This window comes from Pleurodeles waltl, chromosome 1_2 (genome assembly GCF_031143425.1).
Source record: "Pleurodeles waltl isolate 20211129_DDA chromosome 1_2, aPleWal1.hap1.20221129, whole genome shotgun sequence".
In the NCBI taxonomy this organism is placed as follows: domain Eukaryota; kingdom Metazoa; phylum Chordata; class Amphibia; order Caudata; family Salamandridae; genus Pleurodeles; species Pleurodeles waltl.
In genome coordinates, this window is record NC_090437.1 from 571,707,556 (window position 1) to 571,728,300 (window position 20,745).

General features: G+C 43.2%; 1 protein-coding gene across 5 annotated transcripts in view; it reads left to right on the forward strand.

The window, feature by feature from the left end:
• Window positions 1-20,745, forward strand: part of SCLT1 (sodium channel and clathrin linker 1) — a 419,430-nt gene that overhangs the window by 206,464 nt on the left and 192,221 nt on the right. For all 5 annotated transcript variants that reach the window (XM_069242161.1, XM_069242151.1, XM_069242154.1 and 2 more), the window contains 2 exons: window positions 5,596-5,694; window positions 15,932-16,003. In XM_069242161.1, the coding sequence (XP_069098262.1) occupies window positions 5,596-5,694; window positions 15,932-16,003 (171 nt within the window). The remainder of the gene's footprint in view (window positions 1-5,595; window positions 5,695-15,931; window positions 16,004-20,745) is intronic.

The following is a 20,745-nucleotide window of genomic DNA, read 5'->3' on the forward strand; positions in this document are numbered from 1 at the left end:
GCTGTCGTTAAGTCCCATCTGCTGCACTAGCTAGAGACCCTACTCCTTAGTATGTGATCTCAAACTGTTCATCAAAAACTGTTGGAGTCCAACCCCTCACAATAGAGGGTCAAGGGGCAAGTGTTCTGCATACCCTTGCACTATACTAGTTCATACTCAATCTCCCAATGCCTACCTCTGCTCCCCGACCCACCCAGGCGCAGCTTATATTATCATCTTGTCCCAACCTCTTGTTCATGCATTGATGCGATGTTAAAAATGTCTGTCACAGATTTGCCTGTTCATGATTGTGGTGATACAGGTCCCTTTTAATTGGTCGACTACTGCTTTCCTCTGCTGCACAGCGTCAGCTGAGGTTTTTGAATGTTTACTCCTGGATTGCACTCTCCTGCATCAACTGGCATTCAAGGATTGTGTTGTTCCTGTCGGGCTGTGTCTCTGCTGTAGGCATTCTCTGGTATTTGGGATCCTCCACCCCGAGTATGTAGCAAGCCTCCCTGAGTGATTTAAACTGATAGAGAATTCCTTCCCAGGTAAATGTAATCCTGAAAGGGTGAGCCCATCTGTAGCGAACGCCTTTTCAGGAATACTGTAACGGGCTGAATTTGCAACACATTTTCAATGTTGATTCATAATCCTGATTCGATGTCAATTTATGGCCCTCAAACACAATCTGACCCACAATTCTTTACAGTCTCCACAATGCTTTCCTTCTGGCCTAAGTGGTGACGCCATGTCAAAATGTCGGAGGCCTGGTTAGATTGGGTGAGCTTGAGTTTACGCCATGAGTACCATCCACTATAATGTGTCATTCATTCAGGCTAGGGAGTACCTCTTTAAAAAGTCTGTTAACAAAGACCACTATGTCGTCCCCTCCTGCCGACATATGTGCCCTTTTGACTCTGAATTTATTTTTGTGAGTGGTTCTCAGTGTCCTCCAGATAGGCATGTAAGTTCTCCATATGATTCTTTGCACTGCAGGCTTTTCATTTCTTCTTCCCACGCTTCTCTTGCTTTTTCCAGAGTTATGATCCTGTCTCCTATTTCTTTTGTGTCCTGTTTGAGAGACTGTATGTGTGATCTTTATTCATTGTGGAGAGCTGAGAAGTCTTCTCAGAGACACTGAATTAATTTCTCCATGATCTACTGTCATGGGGGCTCTGCCTACATCATTGTGTGGCTTGGTTGTGTGTCCCTGCTTAGGGAATTTGGTATAGAGAGTGCTGGCAGGTTATTCTTATTCTCGTGGGATTTGGACAATATGGCTTCAGGATTAGTCTTTTTTTCTTCTTGCTAGATGCCTTTGCAGTCAGTATTCTTTAGCACATAATAGATGTTATGTGTTCAAGGGATCACTTGAAGATGTGTGCGGTTGCCCTGTTCAAGATACATAGGGTCTGCTTACCCTGTGCCAGGCATTTTCTCTCCTCCACCCGTGAACATTTGTGCTTGCTCTCCTGTGTCCTGCCTGTGTGGATCATTGAGGAGTTTTGCTGTGCATCCAGTGGGAATCCTGTAGGTGAGGAGTAGCAGTGGGTCTTGATTACTAAGCCACCATGGTCCCACTACTGCTTAGCTTGTGTCCGTTAGAATTGATGGCACCCCCACCAGCTCTCTGTACACTTACTGGCCTTGTCTGTGAAACACATTGATCTCTGCATAGGCCTCTGGGTTTTTTGTGCACGTCTGCTGGCGCTCTAGTTCATGTTCCCATCGCTGTTTCTCACTTGTCAGGACTCTTGGTCTGAGCGTTGGGCTCAGAAACCATGATGGTGAGGAGTCCCTAGACCTCCATCCCGTAGCTTGGTGATTGGCCATTTCCTCCATGCCAAGGCAGTCTCTTTTCTTCAATTCCGAACGGAGGCTGCCTACATGCCTCTGCACCGGTCTCAAAAAAATGTCTCACCAGTTCACCAGCATGCAGAATTCTCACCCTCCTGCTAAAGCACAGGGCTTCCAGGTTTTGGCGAACTCTGGATTGCCGGAGATCGCAGCTCCTTCTGAGGGTCCACTGCCTTTTCCGCAGAAGATCAAGAAGGAGGCATGGAGAAAGTGTCCTACCTCAATGCCGTCTTGGCCCCTACCCTTCTACTGGTAGTACATCTAAAAGACGTAACGCAATATAATAGTAAAGCCTTAAACCTATTATTATTATAAAATAAACAAAACCTACCTGAACGCCACGCGGCGCTGCGCTCCTCTGCTGGCTGCCGACCTTCCCTGCTGCCAATCCTGACGCTGTTGGCCAAACACGCATGCGCTCTGAGGGGGAGTGCTGAGCAGTGTCCCTCACACTCGTCACCCCTGTGGCCCCACCCCTTTACAATGAAATGATAATAAACACTGTTTATTATCTTTTCCTTGTAAAGATTTTGCAGTTGTCGCTGCTAGTGGGGCGGCAACGCTCCTCCACCCTCATGGCGGAGCCGCCCATGTGTAAGACTTAAGCCATCCTCGTATTACTCCCAATAATTGAGCTATCTGTTAGCTAGTTTTTGTTTTGTCTTTTTCTTTTTTGGCACCACCTCCTAGAATTCACAAACTCCAAAGAACACCAAGGAACAAATGGCCGTGTTCTATGAGGCCTGATCTCAGTTAATGGAACCCCTTGTCTACGGCCATAGTGACCCATGAATTCAAATTTGCATCATTAACATGCACATTTTCCTTAGTAATCCTGGAAGCGTTATCCTGCAGCTGATGCAGGTCTGTGAATAAGCATTTATTACGTTTGAGTTTGGTCCATGGAAGATGTAAAGCTATAGGTTTGGAGCCACCAAGCTCATAATAAAAAAGAAAAATCAATGTCAAATGGTCTGACTATGTGACCTGGATGTCCTTGATATAAAGCCTCCAGAAACTAGATTAGGTCCAGATAATTACCTACTCATTGTGTAGGTTTAGTGACTATACTTTAGATCCAATAACTCACAACCTGCAAGAAGACTGGCTGAGAACGTCGTCGAGCAGAATCTACCCTGACTCCTTATATTGAAGCAGGATTAAGGAGCAATTGCTTATGGCCGATTCCTGTCTAAATTGTTATGGGGGTAAGGACGATGATCTTGGGTGCTGCTGAGTAATTGCTGGTGGCTGAGATGAATCCAAACATTGCATCCATCACTTTTTTGTGATTCTCCCAGGGTTCAGCATCTCCTTTTTTGTTAGCAATCTGGTAATTACAATATTTAATAGTAGCTCCTAAAAAATAAAACAAGAAGATGCTCTTACTCGTAAGTTTTCATAGCACCTGCATGCTGTAACAATGCTCCCATTGCACACTTTATTATATCGGTAGCACTCGAGTCGGCTTGGGAATCGTTGGTCTTGGTCGTGTCTGTTGGTTATTTTGAGAGCTATCTTCGGCAAAGAGCCAAAGGTTTAACCTTGGCTCCTACTTTCTACACCGCATATTGTTTTCTGAAAGTATTTAAGAATTCTGCTTTTCTGGTGAAAGCCATCATTTTATCGTTTTTATTTTGGGTGGACGGGGTGAGTGCAGATCTGTCCCATGTCACAGGAAAAAGTAAAATTGTGTGCATCTTTGTGTGAGGTAAAAAAGGAAAGTCGTCAGGGACATCTTCTTTTGTACCTCAGCGTTTTTCAACATTTTGTTGCTTTGAGCATCGTAAATTGAGGGTTACAAAGAAGGTCATCTTAATTCTGTACCTCCATAACGCATGATTAGCGTTCCAATCTTAACTTGGTGAGAGCCCACAAAGATCCTTCTAGACTGTAGAAATAGGAAGGTGGAAGAGTTGGTTTTGAGGTCTAGCCGTAGGAGCACAAGAATCCATATCATGAATACATTCACACATTGAAATATTTTCATATTCCAAAACTTTCTTTTGACCTAAATCTGTCCCGTGTAATAAATAAAAACACATTCATAAACTACAGGGAGTGCAGAATTATTAGGCAAATGAGTATTTTGACCACATCATCCTCTTTATGCATGTTGTCTTACTCCAAGCTGTATAGGCTCGAAAGCCTACTACCAATTAAGCATATTAGGTGAAGTGCATCTCTGTAATGAGAAGGGGTGTGGTCTAATGACATCAACACCCTATATCAGGTGTGCATAATTATTAGGCAACTTCCTTTCCTTTGGCAAAATGGGTCAAAAGAAGGACTTGACAGGCTCAGAAAAGTCAAAAATAGTGAGATATCTTGCAGAGGGATGCAGCACTCTTAAAATTGCAAAGCTTCTGAAGCGTGATCATCGAACAATCAAGCGTTTCATTCAAAATAGTCAACAGGGTCGCAAGAAGCGTGTGGAAAAACCAAGGCGCAAAATAACTGCCCATGAACTGAGAAAAGTCAAGCGTGCAGCTGCCACGATGCCACTTGCCACCAGTTTGGCCATATTTCAGAGCTGCAACATCACTGGAGTGCCCAAAAGCACAAGGTGTGCAATACTCAGAGACATGGCCAAGGTAAGAAAGGCTGAAAGACGACCACCACTGAACAAGACACACAAGCTGAAACGTCAAGACTGGGCCAAGAAATATCTCAAGACTGATTTTTCTAAGGTTTTATGGACTGATGAAATGAGAGTGAGTCTTGATGGGCCAGATGGATGGGCCCGTGGCTGGATTGGTAAAGGGCAGAGAGCTCCAGTCCGACTCAGACGCCAGCAAGGTGGAGGTGGAGTACTGGTTTGGGCTGGTATCATCAAAGATGAGCTTGTGGGGCCTTTTCGGGTTGAGGATGGAGTCAAGCTCAACTCCCAGTCCTACTGCCAGTTCCTGGAAGACACCTTCTTCAAGCAGTGGTACAGGAAGAAGTCTGCATCCTTCAAGAAAAACATGATTTTCATGCAGGACAATGCTCCATCACACGCGTCCAAGTACTCCACAGCGTGGCTGGCAAGAAAGGGTATAAAAGAAGGAAATCTAATGACATGGCCTCCTTGTTCACCTGATCTGAACCCCATTGAGAACCTGTGGTCCATCATCAAATGTGAGATTTACAAGGAGGGAAAACAGTACACCTCTCTGAACAGTGTCTGGGAGGCTGTGGTTGCTGCTGCACGCAATGTTGATGGTGAACAGATCAAAACACTGACAGAATCCATGGATGGCAGGCTTTTGAGTGTCCTTGCAAAGAAAGGTGGCTATATTGGTCACTGATTTGTTTTTGTTTTGTTTTTGAATGTCAGAAATGTATATTTGTGAATGTTGAGATGTTATATTGGTTTCACTGGTAATAATAAATAATTGAAATGGGTATATATTTGTTTTTAGTTAAGTTGCCTAATAATTATGCACAGTAATAGTCACCTGCACACACAGATATCCCCCTAACATAGCTAAAACTAAAAACAAACTAAAAACTACTTCCAAAAATATTCAGCTTTGATATTAATGAGTTTTTTGGGTTCATTGAGTACATGGTTGTTGTTCAATAATAAAAATAATCCTCAAAAATACAACTTGCCTAATAATTCTGCACTCCCTGTATGTATAATCGTACTGAGGCCTTATTTGTCAGTGATATTGAGTTGTAAATTTAATTCGTGTTTCAATTGCAAGTAGACTTTTTTTCAAAGGAATCTTTGAAACCTTGATTAAATATTTGTCTCCATTTCGAAAGGCCCTTTTGAAAGAGAGACAAAAAGAAGCAGAAATTGAAAAAATGAAGGAAGCACTTGTTCAAATTATTCAAGAAGCTGCTGTCAGAACTAGGAAAGAGGTAAGACACTTATGCCCCATCTGCCTTTGTTTTTTTGCTTTTCTACTGTTTTAATTGTGCATGTTACCGAGAGCCTTGTACTTGTCAATATCAGGTGCTTTATATTAGACTTAAAGTCTAGAACACAACACATACTTTGTAACTTTTCACTCCCTATTTTATTTATTCTAATAAGTGTCTAAACCTAGAGATTTTCAATAGAAATGTGTTTTGCAGTTTTTTGGTGAAAGAGTGTGGGTGTAGTGTGTATGTGTGTTTATTTTTCCAGCAGGCAGTGTGTCGAAGCCCTCACTTACAGTCGTTTCACTGTTGATATATTCCTTCATTTATCTCCCTCTAGTGATGTATCCCTTTTACGGTCTTTCCTAGCCATATTCATACGAAGGTGCAATCATCTACTAATTACTCAAAACTATTTGCCACAAATCTTATTCCCGACCTGCAACATGTTTCTAGTGCATCACAATTTGCTGAATGTCCAAAATCAGCCTCAGTGCTTTCAGGCGAAATTGCATACTCCTTACTTTCCGGATCTGGTCTAGGCATAATATGTAGTGCTTACATTTAAGCCCACCTGTAGGGCTTAGTTCCCTTTGAAGGTAGTGACCACCCTGACCGAAAACCCAGTCACTGCTCCGCATGTCCAGGTTGTATGACACATGTCAACACTCTCCGAGGTATTCCCAGGGAAGTGGATAAATGCTGTGGAATTTTTTATGTATCACAACAGGGTGAAATATGTTCTATAGAGAAATCGAAAGTGAGTGAGGAGTAATTGCAAATTACTGGATACCCTACAAATATATGCCATTGTTCTGTTCCATTCACTCAGTTGGATGGTTGTCACAGTCTCTGTCCTATTTTGACCTGGTCTGTGAGTCTTGGCTCAGGCAGTGATTACATGTTGCCCTACAACGTGTCGATGGTAACAAAATGGTAACAAAACCTTATCTTGTAGGCCTGAGCCCTTTCAGCAAAAGGTAAGGTAGCCGTTGAAGGATTCCTTAAGGAGTATGTATATCCATTGCTGGTAAAGGTAAATGTGCTACTTGGAAGACCTTATATACTTTTCCAAGACATTATTTTCTTGATACTGCTCCAGAGCAGATGTCCAGGTGGGCCAAGCTTCTCTGCAAAAACATTTTGGTTAGTTGGTGTTTAACTTTGCATCTTTCTCCACCTTTGTAGGGATGGCTGGCTGTTAAATGTAGTGCTTTTGACTAATAATGAAAATGCCGCGTGAAGAGAATTAATTGTTATGTACTCGTAAACCTAGTTATCCTCCAGGGAAATCCTCATTATAGTCATAAGCAACACTTCCTCATCCCCGGAGATATGAAAAAAGAATTAACCTCCGTTCTACCATTAGCATTGATATCATAGTATGCTATTAAAGGAGCAGTGTTAGTTTTCCCAGCTTTTCAAACTGCAGCCTACTAGGCTACATTGCTCTCATTTTCGCTTACTCTTACCTTTAAAAAAAGGTTTATGGAAAAGTTGTCTTGTCACTAAGTTAATTAAAATGACCCATTTTACATTGTTGTCTGTTTTTTAAAAACATAGATGAACAGTGTAGACTCTTATGAGTTATTAAAATACTTGCTTTAAAAAGATAATAAAGATTTTTTTATTTTTATTTTCATATTATTATTATTATTATATATATGTATGTGTATATATATATATATATATCATCAAAGAGGGAATCCTGTGTTTCTTCCAGGGCTCGCCTATCGAGGTTGGTGCTCAGTCAATGGGCACAGGACCCATTTTAAATCCACGCCAAAAACAATTCAAAATCTGGCGCTCCTTGCAAAACAATGGCCTTCATTTATTTCAAAAATCCATAAAACAGAACATAGGGCAACGCGTTTCAACCTTCACGGTCTTCTTCCTTGGCCCTTCTTACAGAGTTATACAACAGAAAAAATGTGGCCCCTCCCATCTGCTATATATACCATCATCAATAGACATAGAAGATATATATCTATATATACATTTTTTTTATTTTTTTATTTTTTAATATATGTATATTTATATATATCCATAGGAATATACGTTCTAATATCATTTTAAATGTCCATTTTATATACTCTTCCCATTTTAGTATAATGCTCCTATTTAACCAAAAATCATATCACTAATCGGATGAGCCACTATTGTAACACAATGAATCATCAAATAAATATTTTTGTAGGCCTTTCAATCAAACAATAAGAGGTAATCTGACCTAACATTGTTCTAATGGGACCCTGCCTTGACATCATCCTGTTAACCAATATGAACAGAAAGTTCCTCGTCCTTGTTCAATCCCCAAGGATAACGGCTATTAAGCTGAATAATATATTCAGACTCCAATCTTCTCAATTGTTTTTCTCTGTCCCCTCCTCTCGGAGTGGCCAAGACCCTGTCTATACCAAAAAATTTCATCTTCTCAACTTTCCCCTCATGCTCAAGATTACAATGTCTCGCTACTGGATACGCAGCATCCTTGTTCAATATCGCTCTCCAGTGCTCAAGAATGCGTTTCTTCAGAGGAAAAATTGTGCTGCCGACATATTGTAATCCACATGGACATTCTATTACATAGATAGCAAAATCTGAGTTACAATTAATATACTTTTTAATATCTGCTTGCCTACCCGTGGGTAACTCATATTGCTTCCGGTTTGAACTGTACCTGCATGCTTTACAGTTGGCACGCTTATAGAAGCCTTGATATTTATCTAAGAAAGTTTCTTTCTTCTTCCTTGTATAACTATGTACCAAAATGTCCCTTAAAGAACTACTCCTTTTGTATATATATATATATATATTTATTTATTTATTTTTCACTGGAAAAAAACAAAGGTTACAGGTATGTTGTAGTTAGGCTCAAATTTAAAACACAAAAAAACATAGAAATTCAGCAGTTATAGTTAGTTATCTCAAGACACTGTAACTCCTGTCCTACGGTGACTATAACTCACCCCCTTGCCATGCAGATTTTTGCCATCAATAATTTTACACCAAATGTTGAACTAATATTATCAATGATTTCATAGAAGATGTCATGAATGATGTAATATGTGGGATAATAGTGCATCTCAGTGGTCGCAAGTTAGTTACCTTAGGGCCTGAATTACAGTTTCTTGCGATAACTCTAACTGCCACCAGGCCTAGGGGGGCAGGGTATTACTACCATGCACCATTTTCTTATTTATAATGGTTTTTCTTGGGACTCGACTGAGCCTGAGTCCAAGGATGGCTGCCAGGACTTCCTGGTTGAGGTTCTGTCAGCCAATCAGATCTCACCATGAGTTCTGTCAGATCCACTGAGGCTTCCCTTCCCTAGATAGATATAAATCTTTTTTCTTCAATAACTCTAAAACTACTGAACAGATTTAAACCAGATTACACGGAGCACTCGTTCTGGACCATGATCTAGCTTTCTGCCAAATTTGGTGTAGTTCTGTTCAGCGGTTTGGGCTGTAGTCGGATCTAAAAACCCTATGGGAAAATGTTTTGGGACCTTCACTTTTTCTCGGCTCCCGCTTGATGAATCCCCCGCGAAACTTTCAACACAGCAGATAAGTGGCAAACTAGTTTTAAAAACATTGTGAAGATTTGTCAAACTTAGGCAAAGTTATTGGTAAAACCGAAAATGCTTTTTCTATGGAAACTAGGCTATACCTACTGGCGACCGCCATTAGCACCAGCAGACGTCATAGCTAGGTAAAATATCCTACAGCTGAGAATGGAAACTGTAAGGACATTGTGTAATATTTCTGCAGTATTGTAACACAATATCCTAATTTAACTGCAGATTTAATTTTGCAGAGGACACAGTGTGGTTTGAAGGATACATCATGGATCGGCCCCTGACTGTCATGCAGGCTTGGTTTAGTCTTTTGGTTGCAGGTCACACTCAAGAACCAAAGTATATTGTTAAAGCATCCGGCCATTTTAACTGTGTTTCTGAACATATCTTAGCATTGCCATTATTACTTTCCACTTTACCCACTAACTCTGGGTGATAGACACAATGTAAGTACTAGTGTTTTCCGAGCTTGTCTGCACTACTGTATAAATTAAATCTGTTCCTAAATCACTACTATTCTGGCTTTGTATCTTGAACCTTGTCATGAAGTCTCTGTGTAACCACTTAGGAACAGTAATGGTGGTATCTGTGGGGGCATAGGGGTATGCCCCTCCCCCCACCCATCCCAAAAGAATGCAAGCCCAAAGCACTTAGGAGTAATTCACACACTTAGGTAGTTGCATGATCTCAACTTGGAGGTGAAAAAAGGGGCCCTAGTGGGGATGGAGAGCAGGCGCAGTTCACCTTGCCCCTTTTGCAACAATGAATGACAGACATGTGGCACAGGATTTGAAATATCTCTGGGATATTGAATACAAGAAGGGCACACACCAAGGGTTGCAACACCACTAAGCACACCAGTGAGGGCTGTTCCATGATATAACCTGGCCAGGATGGAGAGTAGAAATGTTGGTGCAACTACAGGTCTGGTGCTGGTCCTCTGCATCCCCTTAAGGTCTCTTTTACATTGTTGCTTGATCCTGGATTGCTTTTCACTCTCAGAAGCTTGCTCCTGCAATTAAAACCAATTCCTTTAACAGTGGTACAGGAAATAGATTTGTTTTCATAATGCACGTGGCAGCATCAATCACCTTTCGACATGATAGCATTTGCAGCTGCAGAATTGGGTAGGGCTTTGCCTCTTGAAACAGCATTATCAGGGTGTTGGAGTGGGCATGGCCAAGCTAACCGAGATAGTGAATGTGTTTCAGTAACGCTCCCCCTGACAATAGCTCATCCTGCCTGAGAGGCCCTGGGTGGAACGTCAACGACCCGTGGCTCCCGGGTGCACTGCCCCCCTTGTTTACTGCAGAGGCTGTTCAGGTAGCTCTTGATTCTGTCATCAGCAGGATGCTGTCCACCCTTGCTGCAGCAGGTCTGACTCACATGGAGATCACAGCGGCCCACAGCAACAGTTAGAGGCTGCACTGCGGGCGGAGCCCTGCTGACTGCATCTTCCCTCCACTTGGGGCCCCACCACTTGCCGAGGTGAACGCCCCTTCCTGCCACACTGCCTGCAGTTCTGTTGGGACCCACTCTGAGGGGTTCGAGCTCGGCTCCCCTCTGCACAACGGGCTCAGACCAATCCTGCTTCCCCACCACCTTGTCATTATCGAGGGATGTGGGGGAGTATCGCCCACCTGTCCCTCATCTGTGATGAACTGAGACTGAAACAGCCCCTGCTTTATCTGAATGCGGCCCTATTGTACCTGGAGCCCCTAGGCTCCACCTTGGGCCACAGACGGCCCGGACTGACTGCAGCTAGGCCTACATCCCACCCACTTTTCTCCTGAATGCCACAGGTGACAAAGTGCAGGACCTGTTTTGCACCCACCTCTCCTTTGCAATGCTGCCCCCTTCCTAGGGGAGAGCCTGGGCACCATGTGGCCTGGACACTGATGTGGGCCCCCTTCAGGGACTGGACCCAGCACTTTCTACCTGCACTAGTCCCTTCTGTACCTGGCCTCCTCCACTTGGACACCAGCAACGGGACCAGCACAAGGACCTTGCTCACCTGGCCCCCCACTTGTCCTCCTCTCTGGCACAACTTTTGCACTGCAGTGTGCTGCAGAGGCTAAACTAATGCAAAAAGAACAGATGATGGACGGAATGCAGAGAAAATCAAACATTCATCCCCAGTCACAAAGATCTGGGTTTAATCCATTGTTTTTTTGCTCACCACGCCACCCCGGGTTGGACCCAGCCATATGCAAATCAGTCTTGACTCTGTTCCTCATAGGAACAGTACAGCCCGAACTGCCAAGCCTGGTCCTCCCTGGATGGGAAACAAGCATCCTAGTACTGGTTTCAGGGAATCGCCCTTCATCAGCTAGGCTAGCTTGAATCCGGTGGCGCAGTGAGCACGAGACCCACATCTGGGCATACCCTTCCCACTTGGGGTGACAAATGCAAAAAGAACAGATGATGGACAGAATGCAGAGCAAATCAAACATTCACCCCCAGTCACAAATATTTGGGTTTAATCTGTCGTTTGTTTGCTCAGCACGCCACCCCAGACTAAACTAGGCTACCCTGGAAGGCCTCCAACTCCATGTACTACATCAGGTGAGGCGAATTGGCGGTGGGTAGCTCATCATTGCACTCATACCCGCTCCAAGTGCATCATAGCGACAATTGTAGACATTGCTTTTTATTGTTGCTCAGTTTTTCCCCTGGTTTGAGGCTGCATTACCAGGCACACTGAAGATAACTCCCTGAGAACTGACTCTATCCTGTATACCCCTACCTTTCTACCCCTGAATCCTGGCTAGACTTCTACTACCTTTTAGGCACACTGTGGTCTGTAACCCCCTCTGCGGAAACACCAGACGGACACAGATGTCCTATTGGAACTCCTTCAGTGTCATGCCCTCTCCATTTGCGTCATAATCGAGGCGTGCAGAGTACAGCTACTGAAGTAGAAGACTAAAACAAGCCATCACTTGTCTGTGCCACACTTCGCCCTTTTCCACATCTCGGACTGGTACACAGTCTATTTGACGGGGCCCCAGCATGGAACACTCAGAACCTTTATCTCACCTGGCTTCCTAACCTTCACTTCTCCACTGATTCTGCAATGGATATTGTGAGCATTGTGTTGTATTAGCCACCTTGTTCTACCCCAACGATACCCCTGTCTTGCTGGGGCTTCACCAACTGCCACAACCGTCACTGTGTCAAGAACCTGACACCACTCTGTGCTATTCCCTGTTCCCCCACTCTGGAAAAGGTCCATCCCCCTCCTGCCTGGACTCCTCACTCTAAACACCCTCACTCTTTGCTCCTGATCTGACACGGGCAACCAAAGACTATGGACGGGCTCCGTTCCAAAGCTGTAGCCCCACCCAAAATGGACCCGGTGTCCACCGTCCCGGATCTCCTCAACTGGGAGCTGTCACTGCACTGTCTACCTCAGGGAAGGTAGGGTGCTAGCAGTAATTGAACACTCGGGGTTCTCAGTGGAGACCAGATTTGGCTCTTTAACTGCAGAACTCGGGTTCATGCGAGACAATTACCAAAAACTTGCAGATAAAGTCTCCGACAGTGGGAAAACCCTTGCTACTGTGTACCCACTTGTGACTGACAACCAGTCTGTAATCCAAGACCTTTGTGACTGGGTCCAGTACCTTGAGAATAGAGCAGAGGATCTTGAGGGGTGCTCCTGGAGAAGAAACATCTGCATCATGGGTCTCCCAGAGGGAATTGAGGGGTCAGACCCTCTCAGTTATCGGCGAATCTGGTTTAGATCTTTCACTCCTGCAACTGAGCTCTCTCCTTTCTACTAATTGGAAAGATGCACAGTGCCCTCCCTCAGGGGCCCCTCCCCATGCTAGCAAACCTTTCGCATTTCAGAGAACATGACCCCGCGCAGCCCAACGAGGTGGTCCCCTTCAAGTGGAGGACAAAGTAGTGATGCTCTTTCCTGATTACACTCATGCCGTCCAGCGCCAATGATCTTCCTATTTGGAAGTAAAGAAAAGACTCTGTTAATTGGGCATGCAATACTCCCTACTATTCCTAGACTGGCTTAAAATAATGCTGGATGGCAGCACCCCTTTCTTTACATACCCAAAGGACACCTGAGATTGGGCAGACTGCCACCATGGAGAACAACCACATCCACACAGCAAACTGACTTCATCACTCTCATACTCCTGAAACAGAAAATAGGGAAAGCCACATCCAAAGTCGTCCCCACAGCCACCAACAACTTCCTCACCTAATCTGGAACAAATTATAATTTATCGCAGACGTGCCCTCCAGGCAGCGGCCAACTTGGGCACCACCACCTCAGTTAAGGAAGATGAGCGTAGGTAATCCTACTACAGGAGACACACATCTCCTGTGGGGAGGTGAACCAATTGTGCAAATGCTGGAGAGGCCACATCTACGCCACCACTTACTCACCAACGTGCCCTCGTATGGATTTGCCCTGGTGACCCTTCCATGAATTACACATGACAGTAGACAAGGAGGGCTGCTTTGTCCTTCTAGAGGGCCACCTCGCTGGCCACCCCCCTACTTATAGGGTCCATATATGCCCTGTATACTGAACAGGGGACTTTTTTGGACACACTATGCTCAACATAGTGTGTCCGAAGTGTGTCTTTGATGGAACCCTTTGTGGGTTCCATCAAAGAGATTAATAGCACACGTTCGCCCCTGTGGACCATAATGATTCCCTTTACAATTCTCCCATCTTCCTGAACTCCTGGCCCTCCCCGCCCCCTTTACTGGAGCACCTCACCTTGCTCCATTAATCACTTGCTGCATGTTCTGCAATTTCAAAGACATCAATTTGGATTTAATGTTCTCTTTCTTTTTCTCTTGTGACATGCAACAGTGGTTCACTACTAATTGTGCTAACTTCTTAGTCTAACATCCAAGACAAATAGAAGTCAATTGATTCTTAACAATACTTGCACAAAAGTAACACCAACTGCTTTGTGTGCCAATTCCACTGGACGGGCTATAACTGAGTACCTTTCAAACAAATCCTTAATTCTGTTTAAATAATCAACCAGAACCTCATGTTTATTCAGTTTACAATTAAAAAATTCAATCCATTCAGTTTTTATTGGCTATAGCTCCAGAATTGCAACTGTGCATCCTTTTTTAAATTCAATTCACCATCATTCGTGTGGTCAATTCACAGCCCCAGCGCTTTCTTAACCAAACTTTCTCTTGCGTCACTCAGCACTGTCAATTGGAACAATTGATTCAAATGTGTCCAATTGGATCAGTATACTTAAAAAACACTCTGTAATTCTTCTCAAAACTGAGTTGGGTTTTTCTCTTATGTTAGGGATTTTTTTCTTTACATTAAGTCAGAGGTGGTCCGGGGAACCTGGCCAGTGACTCCACCCATAGCAGCTGGCTAGTTCATCTAAGGGAAAGCGATAGAAATGGACAGCCTCTCATCATCCTTATCTTTCGGATGGGGAGAAGAATTATGTCATCTAGATAGCTGCCCTACAGTTTGTCACAAGCTTTCAAGACTGTGACTTTGTTCTCGCCAGTCCGTACCATTCAGGGCAGAATGCAGGCATGCTGCCGGAATCAGTCTGTGACCTAGTCACGTTACTGCCTGCCAGTCACACTGCAGCACTGTCTTTTGTGTTATCTCCTTGTGCTCTGATCACACGGGTGCTGGTCTGTTTCCGTTTCACATATTTCTTGTGAATATATATATATATATATATAAAAAAGTCCTGCTGTTCTTCCTGCGCTCGCCTACCGAGGTTGGTGATCCAATTGGGCGCAGGACCCATTTAATATGTTCCACCACACTTAATTCAAACGCCGGCACTCCATGCAACTGGATTATTTATTCAGACCCAAATCTCCATTTCATGTCAACAACAATTTCCAAAAACAAGAATAGGGCTACGCGTTTCAACCATCACAGTCTTCTTCATTGGCCCACAATGCCCTTTGTGTGTGTGTGTGTGTGTATATATCTATATATATAGATATATAGATATATAGATATATATATATATATATACACACATATACATAAGACAAGGTTACGCTCATGGAAATGGCTATAGTACAACACTGAGCACTATGGCTTTCAGACTGGCTAAGGCTGTAAAAATTTTTGCAAACACTTCCATAAAACAGTAAGTTAAAAAAAAAATACAAGGCAAAATCGTTATTTGAATATTAGTTAATACCTACATAACTACACATGTGGTCGTTAACTTGGCTCTTAGGAATATATGAGGATTCTCTATACAGATTTTAAATGTTTTCATAATGTATATTCATCCGAAAGCACTATGGCTAATGCTAGGTGGTAGACTGAGCTTTCCAAAAAGACCGAACAGCGACAATATTAACAGTTACAGTACAAAGTTAACGATCAGTAATTTTATGTGAAATAGAATTAAGTGACGTCATACAGTTCTGTACAAATTCAGCACTAGCGTATTGTAGACTATAGGATCAAGACCTGACCTTCCACATGTAATTATTTCTTAATAAAATACAGAGCCTGAAAGTTTGAATGTAAAGTGTGTTACTCTGCTAACCTTTCAATCAAGGGGACTCGTCAAGTCTATTCCTAGTGCTTCGTTTCTGTATTTACTTTTTGTGATTGGTGAAATAATCTTCCTCGAACACGAGCAGTCTAAACAGTTCTCATTCTTCCAGGTGGAAAATGCAAGAAAAGACTACAATGTGCAGATATTTCGAATAACAGAAGAACTTTCGGCTCTCCAAATGGTATGTGCTATTGGATACAGTGATGTAGTTGGCAGTAGCAAATGTGACAACATATGATGTGAAATTAAGTGCGACTGGAGTGACCCAGTTCACATTTCTGAACCGCAATAGAATCAGAACAATAGACGCCATAAGCCTTTATTAACTCAGTGTTCTTTCTGAGAATTGAATGCACTAGGACGTTACATCTCGAAGATGATAGCGTGAAGGGAGTGTCTTTGTAAATCTATAAATGCTAAGTGAATTTGGAAGATGTCTACTGCCAGAGTTTTTAGTAAAGAACTTTAGTTTTTTACTTTCATTTCTGTGCAGAAACCTCGCACAATATTCTACCTTCAGCTCTGACTGAGTGTTGATCAGGTTCACAAGGCCATTTGTGTTTTCTGTCAGATAACAAGAGATAAAGCTTTCTTCAGAGTAATATTCTGATTGGTAGCGGAAAGTTCTCACATGCAGTACTCCTGAATGATCGTTTTTTTAAACATTTCTGAAAAATAAAATAAAATACAACTTTTTCATGGATGTTCCTTGCTATATACAAACTGTAGAATAGCACTAGAACACTTTTTATATCATATTCTGTCATGCGAAAAACATCAATTACAAGAATACATTCTTTTAGAAGGGAACCTTTTTATTAAACATTTTTTGATTATTTAAAAAAAAAAAATCATCCAATCAGCCAAATCAGTCATGTGACTGACATGATTGTTTCTACCTGTTTTTAATGTGAAACATTGAAGGGAAGATGTAGCCTCTATCATAGCACACATACATAGTGCAAAACTGAAGGATACAATTTTAAGGATTCTAGAGACTGACAGCTTCCGATAATGCTCTGCAAGATCAGTTGGCGGTGTTTGTTTTTCTGGCTCGCTGAGAGTTAACCCTTTAACTGCCTGGCCCCTGGGCAGATACTTTCTTAAATTTATAGCTGCTATTCTTTACCCTTGCATTGTTATGCTTTGGTGCCCCATTCACCATAAGTATGCCACGTTTTTAACTTTGTAGAAAAAAATAACAAGATAGGAAAGTAGGTATTGTTGCAAAAAAAAAAAAAAACAGGCCCACTGCTATTCTGTCTAGGCCAAACCAACCAGCCTTTCTTCTTGAACCCAATCTCTTCAACTGACGCAGAAACCTTTTTGCAATCTTTAAAACAGATAAGTTTACCTGTGCAGTCCGTTTCGAGTACGGCTTCTAGGAAGCTTGCACTGGTGCCCGCCCCTCCTTTTAGTCATGCTTTACACTTTCCCACTTGATAAGGACACATCCCATGCTCAAAAAAAGAATGTTTTTTTTCACTGCTCAAAAAACAGTTCTAAACACCACAGTTTTGACCGCATTTCCAACGTGAATGTCATCGCAGGTATATTGAAAACATGTTCATGGCCCTGTTCCAGAGATAATTGGACATTAATAATGCCTTTCCCCCAAAAGCAACCAGGATGTCATCCCCACCATGCCATAGAAAATACATTAATTGGATTCTGTGTAATGTTCGATGCAGCAGTGGTTGGCAGCTGTGTCTACCAACTGACTAAAATGCCGCTTAATTTACCACTACATTTTAATACCTGTGAAACCTTGATGAGTGTGGATATCAATTCTAGACTAGATTGCTACACCAGCGTTTATACAGCTCTTCTTGCCCTTCAAATTCCACATCTGTAAAGAGCACACAAACTATGGAGAAAGGAACATGTTTCCCAAGCATGGCAGTCCCTTCATTGCCTCTAGTTAAGATCATGTTTGTTTCAACCAACCTGTCTTCATCTTTTTTTCCATGGATAATTCTACCTGCAGATTCCCCACATCTTGAATCTGACCTAAGCATCAGACTGGATCCAGATACAATTACTCCACTGCACCATTAACTGGTGCTATGGCTCTGTTTTGGATCTGGGATCCACACGCATATAGGACACTCCGCTGTTGTGTAAAATGCCATCCCAAATCACTGACGTGAGTTCCGTTTTTTTCTTCATCTTTTGATGCAGATCCAGACTTGTCCTCCTCAGAATATTTTCCCATACAAAATTGTTTTACAGCAATTTTTTCTGAAATGTCTCCTCAAAAAAATGTCAGGAGAAATACAATTTTTTCAGCAGACTGGCAATGTCTGAACCACACAGTAATAGTCTCTGGAGATTGAGAGCCCAAACGTGACTCCAAGTCATGAGAGAAATGCATTTGCGTGCTCACATAGGCTATCAAAAAGCTAGAGTTTAAGCTGTTTGTGGCTCAAGTGTGAGATGAGGACCGGGAGAAGTGGCATTATTCCAGATACTTGTCTTCCTCCACGTCCCTCTCTGGCTCCCTCTCAACCGGTAAATCATTTAAGTAGAACACCTTAACACTAAAGAGAAGAAGCCCACCAAGATGCAGCACCCTCTTAGGAGGCAGCTTCACCAGATGTGGTGAAGATTCCATCGGCGTTGGCGTTGGTCTTGACCCTGAGGCTGCCTCTGGACATTGAGGCCCCTGCTCCACTTTGGAATCCAGGTCCCTAGTGCTGATTTTCATGGACAGCAACCTTCAACAAGGCCCTGCTGGCCCTTTGCCACTCCACTGAGTTTCAGGTTTCCTCTATTATGCCCACAGACCCCAAGAAGCCTAGGTCTTGCTTCTGCAGGCAGTTGAATCCCTGGTGCCGGTCGACACTACTCCAGCAATTCATCCTGCATTTTTTATGCCACTAGTGCCAACTTTCGATCTGCTACAGTATAGCACAGTTTCCACGGCCTAAAATAATTCTAGTCAGACCTAGATCAAAAGCTGAACAAAATATAGAGGAAAAGTCCCCATGTCTCGCAGTAAATACTTTGGTAGCTGTGGGAAACCTTTCCTGTCCGATTCAGACCCCATTCAGAAGCCCAGCATCAGTTATGACCATAATGTTCATATTGAGGCAAACCATCCTCTCCTCCCTCTCTTCTCTCACTGGGACTGGTGCTGGTGGCTACCTGGACCTGAAGAACGCCTTTGATCTGGACACTTTCTCAGAAGTGTCTGTGGATTGTCCTTGTCCACTAAAGACGTTACCTGTTGCACACCTGTCTTGGCTGTGGAAGACCTTAAGCTGCCCTTACCTGTGGAAAATAACAAGGTCCCTCCTCCCAGAAGTTTTGCAGCTCTCTTCTTAGGGAGTTGAGCCATTGCTACCCTTTGAGGTGCTGATGAACCGATTGTGGTCACATGGAGCAAACCAACTGTGATCTGCCAACTCACCCAGTGTCCTCACACGGATTCTGGGGATTCAGAATTCTTGAGGGTTATCCCTCCCAGAGATCCTTGTTTTTTATTTTTTACTCCTCCGATACGAACCCTGACTCCTTTCCTTGTGCTCCACCAGATAGAGAGTCAAAGGTTTCTGGCAATGGGTAAGGTAGCATTCTCTTTCAGAAGCCTTGCCTTTTGCTCCACAAATGCAACTTGCCTTCTGGTCTTTTATTGCCACTCCTTGTTTGCTATAGCACAAATGACTATCCTGAACCTTACAAACCATCTTGGGGACCATTTCGCAGAGTTGTGCCAGAAGGGCAGGATGCAGTAAATCAAATCCTCCCCTCTCTTCTGGACACAGTGGATGTGGTGCCGATGCAAGTCTTAACTGTCAGCTGCTGTCACACTTAGATGTGCGCCACCAGGTTTTAAGGAAATCTCATAGAAATGCCCTTTAAGGGAGCTCCTCTTTTCAGCTAACTCTGTCCTGGAGCATTTCAAGCAGGTGCGGGACACAGCCAGAGCCTTGGTATTGGCTTCCCCTACATGCCAGTTTAATCAACAATGTTCTTAGTTCTTTCACACCTACAAAGTGTGTAGAGGCTCAAGAGTCCTTTGTGGGCAGTAGTCCTTAATTTCTTCCTCCAGGCTCTTTCACCCTTGAGGGAACACTTGCAGCATGTAGGGGGAGGGTGGTCTTTCACTTGTCATGTTGACCGTTTACCACAGTAAACTTCAAATTCAGTCCTTCAACAAGGCTACCCTTTCCCTTTCAGACTATCGTCTTCCCATTCCCTGCCCATTTGGTCACTCAAAAGGACCATGTCCTCGTCTTACATTAGGAAGATCTTGCTTTATCCGGCAAATGAACTGTGGCATTGGTTGCAGACAAAGAGATCAAACAGAGATGCTACTGCCACTACTTTTCTTTCTTCAAGAACAATAGCTGTTTGCTTTCTATTCTAGATCTTCGGGCTGTGTAAGCCTTCCTTCACAAGGAGATTTTCAAGATGTTCTGTACAGATTTTTGCAATTGAAGTAGAAGATTAGATCGTTTCCCTTGACTTGGAAATGTATTTGCATACACCCTTTTAAATTGCACCTCAATTAGTTGCATTATGCGCTGGACGCCACCCAGTATTGGTTTGTAGTCCTGCCCAGCTGGTTTAAGATATATACACCTCAATTCATTGCCAAGATGATGACAATGTTTGCTGCACATCTTACAAGGTCGAACATCTCTGTTTTCCCATAGCTTGATTGACTTCTGAAGGTGGTATCACGTAGCCGGTGTTGGACTGTTGACCGTTATCTCCCTGCTCTTCAACTTGAGTTTTTTTCATCATTCTCGGCAAGTCCAACCGCCAGCCCTTACAAGCTGTTCCTCTGAAATCTTTCCTGCCTCCCCAGGGAGTTTGGGACATTCAGGTTATAATTTCAGGAGGAAGCTTGGCTTCCAGCTAGGACAATCCTCTGCCTCTGGGCATGATATTCTCTTTTATCCATTTATGCTAAGC